The sequence below is a fragment of the Mustela nivalis genome (genome assembly GCF_964662115.1).
Source record: "Mustela nivalis genome assembly, chromosome: 12".
Lineage (NCBI taxonomy): Eukaryota > Metazoa > Chordata > Mammalia > Carnivora > Mustelidae > Mustela > Mustela nivalis.
In genome coordinates, this window is record NC_139031.1 from 70,469,498 (window position 1) to 70,481,655 (window position 12,158).

The 12,158-nt window shown below is 41.0% G+C and overlaps 1 protein-coding gene across 10 annotated transcripts in view; it reads right to left on the minus strand.

Moving 5' to 3' along the window:
- The window catches only part of CDK14 (cyclin dependent kinase 14), a 575,914-nt gene that overhangs the window by 463,260 nt on the left and 100,496 nt on the right, over positions 1-12,158 (minus strand). The window contains exon 1 of one of the 10 annotated variants that reach the window (XM_082692290.1): positions 741-829. The exons of 4 other annotated variants lie outside the window; for them this stretch is intronic. In XM_082692290.1, the coding sequence (XP_082548416.1) occupies positions 741-809 (69 nt within the window). In that variant the 5' untranslated portion in view covers positions 810-829. Of the gene's footprint in view, positions 1-355; positions 482-740; positions 830-12,158 lie in introns of those variants that run through there. 5 more of the 10 variants (XM_082692292.1, XM_082692293.1, XM_082692294.1 and 2 more) reach the window with 5 other exon arrangements.

Genomic DNA, 12,158 nt, shown 5'->3' on the forward strand with positions numbered 1-12,158 from the left:
TAAGCTATAATAAATAAGGCGAGTTTCAGAAGAAATAACACTCAGCTATGGCAAAGAAGCACAGACGCTAAACCTTTTCCTCGTCTTATCACTGCTACTGGTGTTTACAAACTACAAGCAATAGCCTTGGGTGCCTCAAGAGACTCTCCATGAGTAACCTCCCGTCGGATCCCTAATTTAAATCCCCCCTTGATCAATCTGTGATGTTTCTGGCAGTTAAAGAGAAGGGGGTGAGTGAAATGACATGCATAAAATGAATCCTTTTCAAGTTGTAAATGAGTGAGTCAGGATTCAGACTTGCCGAGATGCTCCAAATTAAAAACCCTGCTCTAATTTTAAGCATGCTCTGTCTTACCGTTTTGCTGTTGTCTCTCTCAGGCTCAATTCACCTGGAACTCTTTAACATGTCTCTAGCAATGTGTCTGCACCAGGCCAGGCTCATACAGCAACTGAATTCACATCTTTCTGCACTAGCAAGCTGAAAACGGTACGGCTGTACTACAACCAAGAAAGGGGGAAGCAAGAGCAAAAAAAAAAAAAAAAAACCACACACAGACACAAAAACACACCAGAAATCACCTAAGAGAAACTAATCTCAGTGGAATAAGACCAAAAATAGTTCACAAGAACACAAAGAACATGCTAACATTCAGTATCAATAGCTTTAACAGTTCATTTCTCCCCCCCCAAAAAAAACCTAGTTTTTTTTTTTTTTTTTTCTCCAAACACGATGGACTTGCCTGTGGAGTTCCCAGGAAGGCAGAGTAACCAGGCTCTGCAGCAGCATTGCAGCCAAAGTAACAGTGCATATGCTGTCCAGGCGATTCACAACACACTGTCTCTTCAGAAAGATATTGATTTGCAATGCAGGGCTGCTTCAAAAGAATACAGAAGGGGAGCCAAACAGCTGATGCTGATTGCATGGGAGGAAAAACATTTAATCAAGGGGATGTACCCCATCAAACTCAATTCAATTTTTTTAAAAGCACTGGAGGAAGCCAGTAAGGATCTTGAGTGACAACCCCATTAAACAATAATCTGAGGTCCTACAGAAGGCCAACGAAGGCTACCATCATTCGTGCTGCAAAAGCCACTAAAATAGTTTAATGTGTCTATGTGTATATATTTGTCATATGCAAATGAGGAATAATGAGAACTCTAAAATAAACATGCACCAAATAAATGAGGTTCAAAATGCACAGGTGTAGCACTTACAAACCCAAAGTGATAAAATACATAGTTACAAGCCTACAGAATTCTTGGTTGGAGGGGTTAGAGCTTCTATCACTCCCAAAAGTAAAATGCCAACACAAACCAGATCCCAAAACCCTTAGGTTAATTATGTCAAGTCATACCACACAGCGCTGGGTGCTGGGTGCTGGGTGGTGAGGAAGAATGCCAAAAGGCTACTCTTATAGCGACCCCTACAGGAGAGTGGTTAAGCTACAATTTGTCTTTGTTCAAAGTACCTCCTACCCTCAAAAAACAGAATCACAAAAGGGTATAAATTAGGTTAAGCCACAAGGATACAACTGAAAAACACTTCAGGCTAGAAATTTTAAAAGTCAAGCATGAAATCTGACCTCACAGATATTTATTTAATTAAGAGATTAAAGTACAAGAGGAGGTAACTACCATGTCAATGGTGAGCAGCCAAAATTCTCACAGCCCACAGGACTGGGTACACTTATAATCAGAAAGCTCCGGGAAAGATGGTTTCCCTTCAGTTTAAAGAAATGATCTCCCGGGGCGCCTGGGTGGCTCAGTGGGTTAAGCTGCTGCCTTCGGCTCAGGTCGTGATCCCAGGGTCCTGGGACTGAGTCCCACATCGGGCTCTCTGCTTCGGCAGGGAGCCTACTTCTCTCTCTCTCTCTCTCTCTCTGCCTGCCTCTCTGCCTACTATGCCTACTAGTGCTCTCTGTCCGTCAAATTTTTAGGAAAGAAAGAAAGAAAGAAAGAAAGAAAGAAAGAAAGAATGAATGAATGAATCTCCCAGGGCACCTGGGTGGCTCAGTTGGTTAAGCATCTGCCTTCAGCTAAGGTCATAATCCTGGGGTCCTGGTTCAAGCCCCATGTAGTCAGGCTCGCTCCCTGCTCAACGGGGAGCCCAGTTCTCCCTCTCCCTCTGGCTCATGCACTCTGTCTCAAACAAATAAAACCTTAAAAAAAAAGAAGAAGAAGAAGAAGGTATCACCTCCCGTTTGCAAACCATCTTCACCTTCATCTGTTTGAATTATACTGTGAAGATACTGAACTTTTATTTTTCTCTGCATCAAAAAAACTCATTCAAAAACTTACAAAAAGTTCTTCAAACACAACTATCATGAACTTCCTTTTTCAGGAAAGCCAAGAGAGAAAGCTCGATCCTTAATATCCGAAAACTACTGAGGTCCACGAATACCATTTCTGCAGAGGGGACTACATTCCTATGAGAATCTGAGTTTTAATGCAGAAAAATGAAATTGGACCATTTCCTTACACCACACACAAAAATAGACTCAAAATGGATGAAGGACCTCAATGTGCGAAAGGAATCCATCCAAATCCTTGAGGAGAACACAGGCAGCAACCTCTTCGACCTCAGCCGCAGCAACATCTTCCTAGGAACAACGCCAAAGGCAAGGGAAGCAAGGGCAAAAATGAAGTATTGGGATTTCATCAAGATCAAAAGCTTTTGCACAGCAAAGGAAACAGTTAACAAAATCAAAAGACAACTGACAGAATGGGAGGAGATATTTGCAAACGACATATCAGATAAAGGACTAGTGTCCAGAATCTATAAAGAACTTAGCAAACTCAACACCCAAAGAACAAATAATCCAATCAAGAAATGGGCAGAGGACATGAACAGACATTTCTGCAAAGAAGACATCCAGATGAAAAAGTGCTCCATATCACTCGGCATCAGGGAAATATAAATCAAAACCACAATGAGATATCACCTCACACCAGTCAGAATGGCTAAAATGAACAAGTCAGGAAATGACAGATGCTGGCGAGGATGCGGAGAAAGGGGAACCCTCCTACACTGTTGGTGGGAATGCAAGCTGGTGCAGCCACTCTGGAAAACAACATGGAGGTTCCTCAAAATGTTGAAAATAGAACTGCCCTATGACCCAGCAATTGCACTACTGGGTATTTACCCTAAAGATACAAACGTAGTGATCCAAAGGGGCACGTGCACCCAAATGCTTATAGCAGCAATGTCCACAATAGCCAAACTATGGAAAGAACCTAGATGTCCATCAACAGATGAATGGATCAAGAAGATGTGGTGTATATATATACACAATGGAATACTATGCAGCCATCAAAAGAAATGAAATCTTGCCATTTGCGACAACATGGATGGAACTAGAGCGTATCATGCTTAGCGAAATAAGTCAAGCAGAGAAAGACAACTATCATATGATCTCCCTGATACGAGGAAGTGGAGATGCAACATGGGGGGATTGGGGGGTAGGAAAAGAATAAATGAAACAAGATGGGATCGGGAGGGAGACAAACCATAAGTGACTCTTAATCTCACAAAACAAACTGAGGGTTGCTGGGGGGAGGTGGTTTGGGAGAAGGGGGTGGGATTATGGACATTGGGGAGGGTATGTGCTTTGGTGAGTACTGTGAAGTGTGTAAACCTGGTGATTCACAGACCTGTACCCCTGGGGATAAAAATATATGTTTATAAAAAAATAAAAAATTAAAAAAAAAAAAGAATCTGAGTTTTAGTTTGTGATTGCTCAACCCTCCAGCCTACAGACTCCTTTTTCAGGACCAACAGTGCTTCTTACTTAAATCATTTAAGATTTAATCATATGCTGCCTCAAAACTCTCACTAGCTCACTAGCTCACCATTTTAAGGTCCTTGAGGAACAAACTCTATCAACTGCTTCCTTTTTTATTCCCCCACAACATATAACACAATGCTAGCTATCCAGAAAATATTAAATGAATATTTAAAAGAAGTAACAAATTTCCCAAATCCATATTTTAAGGCTTAAATAATCTAACGCCACCCCCATCATTCAATGTTCCCTGAAATTTAAAAAACAAAAACATGTTGGAAGTGTTATCTTCAGTCACTCCACCCAGGTAGTTCCTGTCCTTCTTCCTATAGAGTTGGTAGATAAGGGCATGTATAATGTTCATGGTCAAGAGGCTTTGCTGTTTAAGAACCAACAAACTGCACTGAATAAAGTTTCCCCCTTATTTTTTCATGTATTTATTCAACAGATGTGTGCTGATGCACCCAGCAGTAGGAACTTCCATGTTCTCTGCATTCAAGGAACTCAGTGAGTGGTGAAAAATAAAGCAAGTGATTATAATATACTGAAATATGTGTTTTGGGAGAGCTTGGTTGGGTACAGATAAGGGTGGCTCAGAGAAGACCCCACTGAGGAGGGAGCGTCAGGCTGAGGCTTCCAGGCACTGGCCAGAAGGGGGAGGGCATGTGAAGAACAGCAGGACAGGACAAAAGGATCAGAGGCCTGAAACTGGAAGCTGTCTAAGGAAACCACGGAGCAGTAAATAGACTGGTGGCAGCTGGGAAGGCTGAGGGAAAGATGGCTGGATGCCAGAGCATAACAGACCTGTAAACCATGCTAAGAAGTTAGGGCTTTTATCCAACAGGAAGTTGCCATTTAATCCAACAGGAAGGCACTAAAGGACTGTAAGCAGCACAGCAGCTGGGTGGGATTTTTTCATTTTACAACAAGGCAATGGCGTAGAACGGACTGGAGGTGCAGGGGCAAGCGGGGAGGCTATTCGCTCACAGTCTGCAAAACAATAGTCAGAAGCTCACTTATGTGTCTTAGGTTTCTAATCTCCTAGAAATGGAGCTCAGCCAGGATTCTTGTTCGCCTAATTTACTGAGGACATGCTCTCAGAGAAAGGGAGTGAGGAGGCAGGACAGGGAAGATGGGGGAAAGCAAGGAAGAGTGGTCTCAGAAGGAAAAAACCACACCCAACATTTGTCCCACCTGAAGCAAGAAGGCTGGCCTTGTTTACGCCTGGACTGGTCATCACTGACCAAGCAGAACTGAGCAGGGCCCCCCCAGCACTTCCCAGTCCATGCTTCAGTCACAATAGACAATGTTTCTTTTCTTCTTCTTTTTGTTTTGTTTTGTTTTTAAAGATTTTATTTATTTATTTGACAGAGAGAGACCGCAAGAGAAGGAACACAAGCAAGGGGAGTGGGAGAGGGAGAAGCAGGCTTCCCCGTGAGTAGAAAGCCCAATGCAGGGCTCTATCCCAGGATCCCCAGGATCATGACCTGAGCTGAAGGCAGAGGCATAATGACTGAGCCATCCGGGCACCCCAATGTTTCTTCTCCTCAGAGCTAATTCCTGCCTTAGGAATCTGTCTGTGCTGCTCTCACTGCCTAGAATGTTCTTCCTCAGAAAATCTTGGCTGACACCTTCTCATTACTCAGTTGGATGTCAGTAATCTCCTCCTCGGAGCCCTCCCTGGTTACCCTCTTCTTTGCACCAAATTTGCTGCACCATCTAATGTATTTATTTGTTTATCTTCTGCCCCCACTGGCATGTAAAAGGCTCCACAGCACGGGCTTCTACTGGTGTCCCCAGCCCCCAGGATAGCACTCAGTACCTGCTGAATAAATAAATATTAGGAAGAGCTGCTGCTGATGACTGTTGTTCAGACAAATTCTGTGGGCTCCCAAGAGTGGAAACAGACAGGAACCTTTAGGAATGAATGGGGAGAATGTGTGGGGAAAATATAGTGTCAATGTATATATACACAAGCTTGGCCTTAAAGCAGAAATGAAAAAACAGGCTAGAAGGCAAAACTACGGGAAATTAATCATTATGTTCATGTCGTACAAGATTCACAATCCACTGCCATTAAGACTATCTTTATTACAGGACATCGAGATGTATCTGAAAACAACCACAGAAGGACAATAACAGATGTTAAAATAGAGGGTCTATTTACAAAAGTCTTGTAAAAACATCATCTTGATAAATATAAAGGAAAAGATAAGAAAGAAAACTGACATATAAAAATGCTAGATCTGACCTCTATCTGCTTAGGTCATTTTTTCAGGAAAACAAAAATTGATCCCTGAAAGTATCTGCCTTCATATATGATTTTTTTTAACTTAAAAAGTATATCATACATTTTGCTGACTTTTCAAATGAATTATAATAAACACAGTCTCATCTTCAACTGATGACGACTGGGTCCCTCGTGAACATTAGTGACAGCCACGAGGATTTACCAGGAGTATACAGGGTCACTGACACCTGATCTCCAGACCTGACATCCATGCATCCTTTTGCATCATCACTATGGTTTATTCTCTTTGCCATAAGGCTTCCTTCCTTAAGGCTCTAAACATGCCACCTCCTCCTAAGACTACCACACTCTTCCCAGTCTTGCCACAAGCTTCCTCAACCATCCCTACACTTGAGCAACTAGACAAACAGGCTTATTAGAACACTGTGAATACAGGTTCGTTCAACTGTGAGAACAGGGGGGTGCAAAGCAGAACCAGGAACTTTCTTCTGCGTGGATAAGTACAAGCCTAGTAACACCCCCACCCCTCAGAACAAGAAGCTATTCCCTATGGGCTCTGTGGTACTTCTCACCTGGGCAGAAATACTTATTTCCTATCAGCTTCCCTGGACCCATCTCAGACCTACAAGGCTGTCAGATCCCTGACCCTCACAGGAGTACAGTCTAACAGACAGATTGCCTCCCCCGATAAAAAAGGAACCCAAACAAAAAAAAAGTATTGAAGAAAGGAATAGAGAAAGCTCTTCTCTTGGTTTTGTTCTGTTTTTTTTTTTTTAAACCAAAAAAAGAGAAAAGAAAAATAAGGAAATAAAGTTAGGAAAGGGGTAACAGCAAAGTCTACTTTATGCATATAAATCTAATACAGTAAGTCTGCCTTATGAATTACTTTCAATAAACTTTTAAGTCTCATGAAGAAGATATTTTATTTTCAAAAGTGATAGAGAAAAGACAGAAATTCCCCCCCAAAAGTGGCTGAATTTCAAATTATTATAGATCCAGGTGACCCTAGCAATTTTTTTCTACTGCAAAGTTTTACAGTGAAATGTTCATGTTATGATTGTTTTAAAAATGCTCACAAGGTTTTAGTAAACCTAAACCTTTATTTTTTAATAAGCACTAAAAAATTTATGACTTAATTCTTCTCCACTAATGCTAGTCATTGCTTAGACTTTCATATATTCAGAGAAATGTCATTTATTTAAAATACTTTCTCAATATCAAAAATATCCATGTATCACTCTGGCATTTCACGGAAACCTTAGGATTTTCTTCTTAATATTTACATAACTCTGAGTGTTTTCTGGATTCTAGAGGAGAAAAAATGAACCAATTCCATCAGTAAATACAGGTAATTCTATCACAACCCAAGAAATTTGTTCTTGAAAAATGCTGCATTTTGTTAAAATGCACCCTAAAAACATGAAGGCCTATGGGGAAAATAATACTAAGGGGAGACCATTCAAAATCCATGCATCTGGAGCACAAACAAAAACCATAATCATAACACACACACACACACACATACACACACACACACACACACACACACACACATACACACGCCATATCTTCTTCATCTCTGCCTTCCCTACAGTGCTGACACTGGGTCCTACATACAACAGATGCTCTAGGTTTGTTTCTTGGCTAAAGATAAATCCTATGTTGGTCACCACGAACTGCAGAAAACATGTCCAGGTGAAAAAGTTCAATTATGAACATCATCTAAGTTGGAGATTAAAAGCCCAAAGACAGAGCTATAGCAAGGAAACCTAATTTTTTTTTAAAGATTTTATTTGTTTATGACAAAGAGAGATAGCGAGAGAGGGAACACAAACATGGGGAGTTGGAGAGGGACCAGTAGGCTCCCCACTGAGCAGGGAGCCCAATGCAGGGCTCAATCCCAGGACCCTGGGATCATGACCTGAGCTGAAGGCAGACCCTTAATGACTGAGCCACCCAGGCACCCTACAAGCAAACTTTAGATTATGTTTGTCAAAAAACAGCATGGAAAGTTGATTTTCATGAATCCTAATAACAAAAACAGGTAGATACAGATTACAGTAATAAAAAGGCAGGACTTCTTTTTGTCTCCTTTAAAAATATGATGTCTGGGGGCACCTAGGTGGCTCAGGTTAGGCCTCTGCCTTCAACTCAGGCCATGGCCTCAGGGTCCTGGGATCGAGCCCTGTATCAGGCTCTCTGCTCTGCGGGGAGCCTGCTTTCCCCTCTCTCTCTCTGCCTACTTGTGATCTCTCCCTCTCTGTCAAATAAATAAATAACCAAAAAAAAAAAAAAAATCTTAAAAAAAAAAAAAATGTGATGTCTGATCACAGTTCTGCTTCTAACCAGGGGTTCAGTCTCCTCTTTTTTAGGGAACCATCTTCCTCCTTTCTATATGTTTTGTTTCCTGATCTTGTGTCCTCAATTATCCTGGGAAACATCTTGTCTACGCCTGAGTCTTTGCTTCTCCTCAGTTAAATTTCTAATCCTTGGCACATAAGACTTTGCATTAAAATACACATTACATGGTTGCTATACACACTATGTATTAATTATTTATTCAAGTAACAGAAAATGCCTGGGTATCTGCATGGCCAAGTGCAGTTTTTCCCACCCACACCCTTGCAAAATCACAACTGATTTTTTGATGGGGTGCCATGCCCCAAGTATGAGAAACTAAGCCAGGGACCCAGGTATAAAAGCAATCTTACCAAGACCATATTCACAAAGAACAGTATCAGAGAATTCCAAATGTCTAGAACTAATATGATCTTAGAAATGTGAATTAAATTATAAGACTTCAGTGGCAGACACAAAAAAAGACTCAGGTAGAAGCAAGAAGAAAGGCAACAGGCACTGAGGAAAGATGTGAGGATTTTCTCTCTTCCTGATGTCAGGATTCCAGGATGGAGAGAAGCTACAAATCCAAGACTATCAAAAGCTTCTTAAAGAGCTAAGTCTTTTTTTAAAAACTTACTTAAGTTTTTTAATGTTAACTATGAAAAGGGAAGAAAAAGTTTTCTAGTTCAGGGTTATAAGTCAGCTTTATTGCCTTTAGGAACTTTTAACCAGCTTTCCAAAATTCTACTTAGTTAGAAAATCAGGAGCATCCTAAAGGAAGAAAACTTGTCTAAATGAACCTGTCAAACAGACAGAAATGTCAAGTCACCTTTGACATTTTTTAATCTACAAGTTCCCTGCTACTGATCTAGTATAAACTTCAAAATATTAAAATAATAAGGATTTATTAAATAATTTTCTTCCTTTGTCTTACTCTGTACCCCTAAAAATAAAATACCCCTAAAAATCCCATAGAAAAGAATGGATAACAATGTTATTCATTCAACTGAAATTAAAACCAGTGCTCCTGTGTAATTTAATTAACTTCCCTTTGGCCAGTGTTTTGGTATTTTGCCTTTTCAAGCTAATGCTGGTATGATTTAGATCACTCTGAAACCACACATACACCTTCCTCAAAGAACAGAAAGCAAACCAAGGTAATCATTTGTCAGATGATCACATAACCAGTCCTATCCCCCTTGTGTAACAGAGAAGGAGGTTCGAGGCAAAAATGCGTAAGTAGCAGGGATGTTACCAGTTCTGAAATGCTTTTACTCCTACATTCCTTTCATATCCAGTGAAACACTAAGGACAGCAGCACTCAAATACTGGTTGAGTCCTTTCTGCCACTTCTTGTGGAATGTTTCACTTGAATGGTTACAAAAACAAGCTGGTTCCTGGAAAGGTTCCTCCCCTGGCGCCATGCACTGCAGGCTAGAGAGGGGTGTGTCCTGTCCAGCACCAGGCCAGCCATCCAACTTAGGCCATTGTTCCCTGGGACTTTGCCAGCCAGAGCTGAACTGGACCCTACCCCTCTACTCCTGATGGTGGCAAAGCAGAGAAAGCATCAGCTGAGAAGCCACTGGTGTCAAGTCCTGAAGAGAGGTTGGAATGAAATCCTGAAACTGACAAGGACAAGGAGTAAGAGTAGAGATGAGGGCAAGAGACAGAAGGCACTGAAACTGTGGTCCCAGCAGCTGAGTCCTCAGCACTGCCTGGTTGGCTCCCCCAAGGAGGGGGAGCAGTAGGCAGAAAGAGAAGCAGGCTCCCTGCTGAGGAAGGAGCCCAATGCGGGACTCGATCCTAGGACCCCAGGATCATGACCTGAGCTGAAGGCAGACACTTAACCACCTGAGCCACCCAGGTGTCCCAGTTGGCTGACTTCTTAAAATGAGGTTGTGCCACGCTAACCTCCCCATAAATCCCATTTTCTCCCCTAAACACTTTGAGCTGATTTTCCGTTCCTTGTAACCAAGAGTGCTTGTGCATGCGGAAATATATGTACAAAAGGATGGGCGCCTAGGGTAAAGCATGGATGCTAGAGCTGTGGCTAAGATGCTTCATAGACACGCTGTTTTAAACCCCAGGAAGAAGAGATTGACGGTTGATGTGGACTCAAATGACAGTAGGAAAGGATGGGTTTAATAGCAGCCAAATGTTTTCACAAAGCAGCTTCACATACCTACGGTACATACTACTATTTCTATAAATTTGTACTAAATTATCATATATATTAAACTTTTAAATTTATTCTTATAATTTACAGGGGTTGTATAGCTGCCATGAAACATGGAGCATTACCACTGAGTCAGTTATCTGCCCCTGTAGAAGCCTAAATACTCAAACCAATTAGTTTAACCACACAAGTTGCTGGGATAGCACATATTCAGATTTTAGGCACAGTACATAAATGATACTAAACTGATCTGGCCTTGCAAATACCATTTATAAACTGCTGGTAAATATCACCACCCATATGTAACTAAGAAATGTCACTGGAATTATAAAAAGGAAATCAGTTTGTTACACTGACCCAGGCTTTAAAGGCCTTCTGGCCATGAAAGAAAGAGGGTTATTAAAAATTAAACAAGTAACAGCAAGGGAATTTTAGAAAAAGTCACAAAAGTACACTAGGGATGTGTGGAGTATGTAAAGAAGACAGAGTAAACTACATTTTCTGTATTTCATTACTAAAGGATTTTTTTCACACTCTATTCATTTACCAACCATTTATTGAGCTTTGTATTAAGCACCATAGGAGGTATAGAGATGAATGAGACACAACTGCTGTCCTCACAGACAGTGGGATACACTGTACTGTACAATACAAGAAATAATTGCCACTGCAGAATATAAAAGAAAATACTACAAGAACTCAAAACGAGGAAAGCTTCACAGGTAAAGTGAAAACTGTCAGATTTTCACTTCAGGTATGTAATTAAGCTCTGAATACTAGAGTCACAAAGAATTCAAGAGGCAAGATGTTGGTGGAAAATGTATATCCAAAAACTAGCAATGATCACTCTTAGAACAAGAACTGTTATCTCTATCTGGATGTAATTTGATAGCTTAACAAAGAACCTTTGTAATATCCCAGGAGCACAGCCTAGAAGAGTTGAACAACTTCCACCATTTGAACCCTCACAAACAATGGTTCTTTTCTCCCCTTTGGTGGAAGATTATTTGGATGGACTCCAGGGACTCCAAGTACACTGCCTGACCATCTGGTTCAAAGATGTGTTTTTTCCTAGTGACCCACAATGCAGTCAACCAAACTCTTTTTCCATATTCCTTAAGGAAAACTGAGTTTTGAGAAATGTTGCAACAGCTAGTCATGGGCAACTTGGAGACCATGATTAGCTCTCATTCCTCTCCCCAGTCCTGATTCTACTTCAGGGAAGGTAACGTTTTACCTAACACAATACAAAGGCCAAACTGACTAATTTGGTTTTATTGGTCCTCCACTGAAACAGCTGAGTCCCTATATAGTCACTGTTTCTCCTAACCATTCAAAGAAACTTCAATTCATATAAAAGTTCGTATTAAAAAAACAAAAAATTCTTACTTCCAGACTGACCCCACCACAACCCATACCTACTATGGGCACAAAGTTATTGCAGCCCCCAGAAGACCACTTGACTTTAAGGAGCCCCAAGTGGGTGCAGAACTGCATTCAGGTATTTCCTTTCCAACAAGGTTCCTTAAGGCAAAACCCTAAGAGATAAAACAGGTTTGAAAAAGAGAAAGGAGACATCATAGATGAAACTATATAGATGGGTGCACAG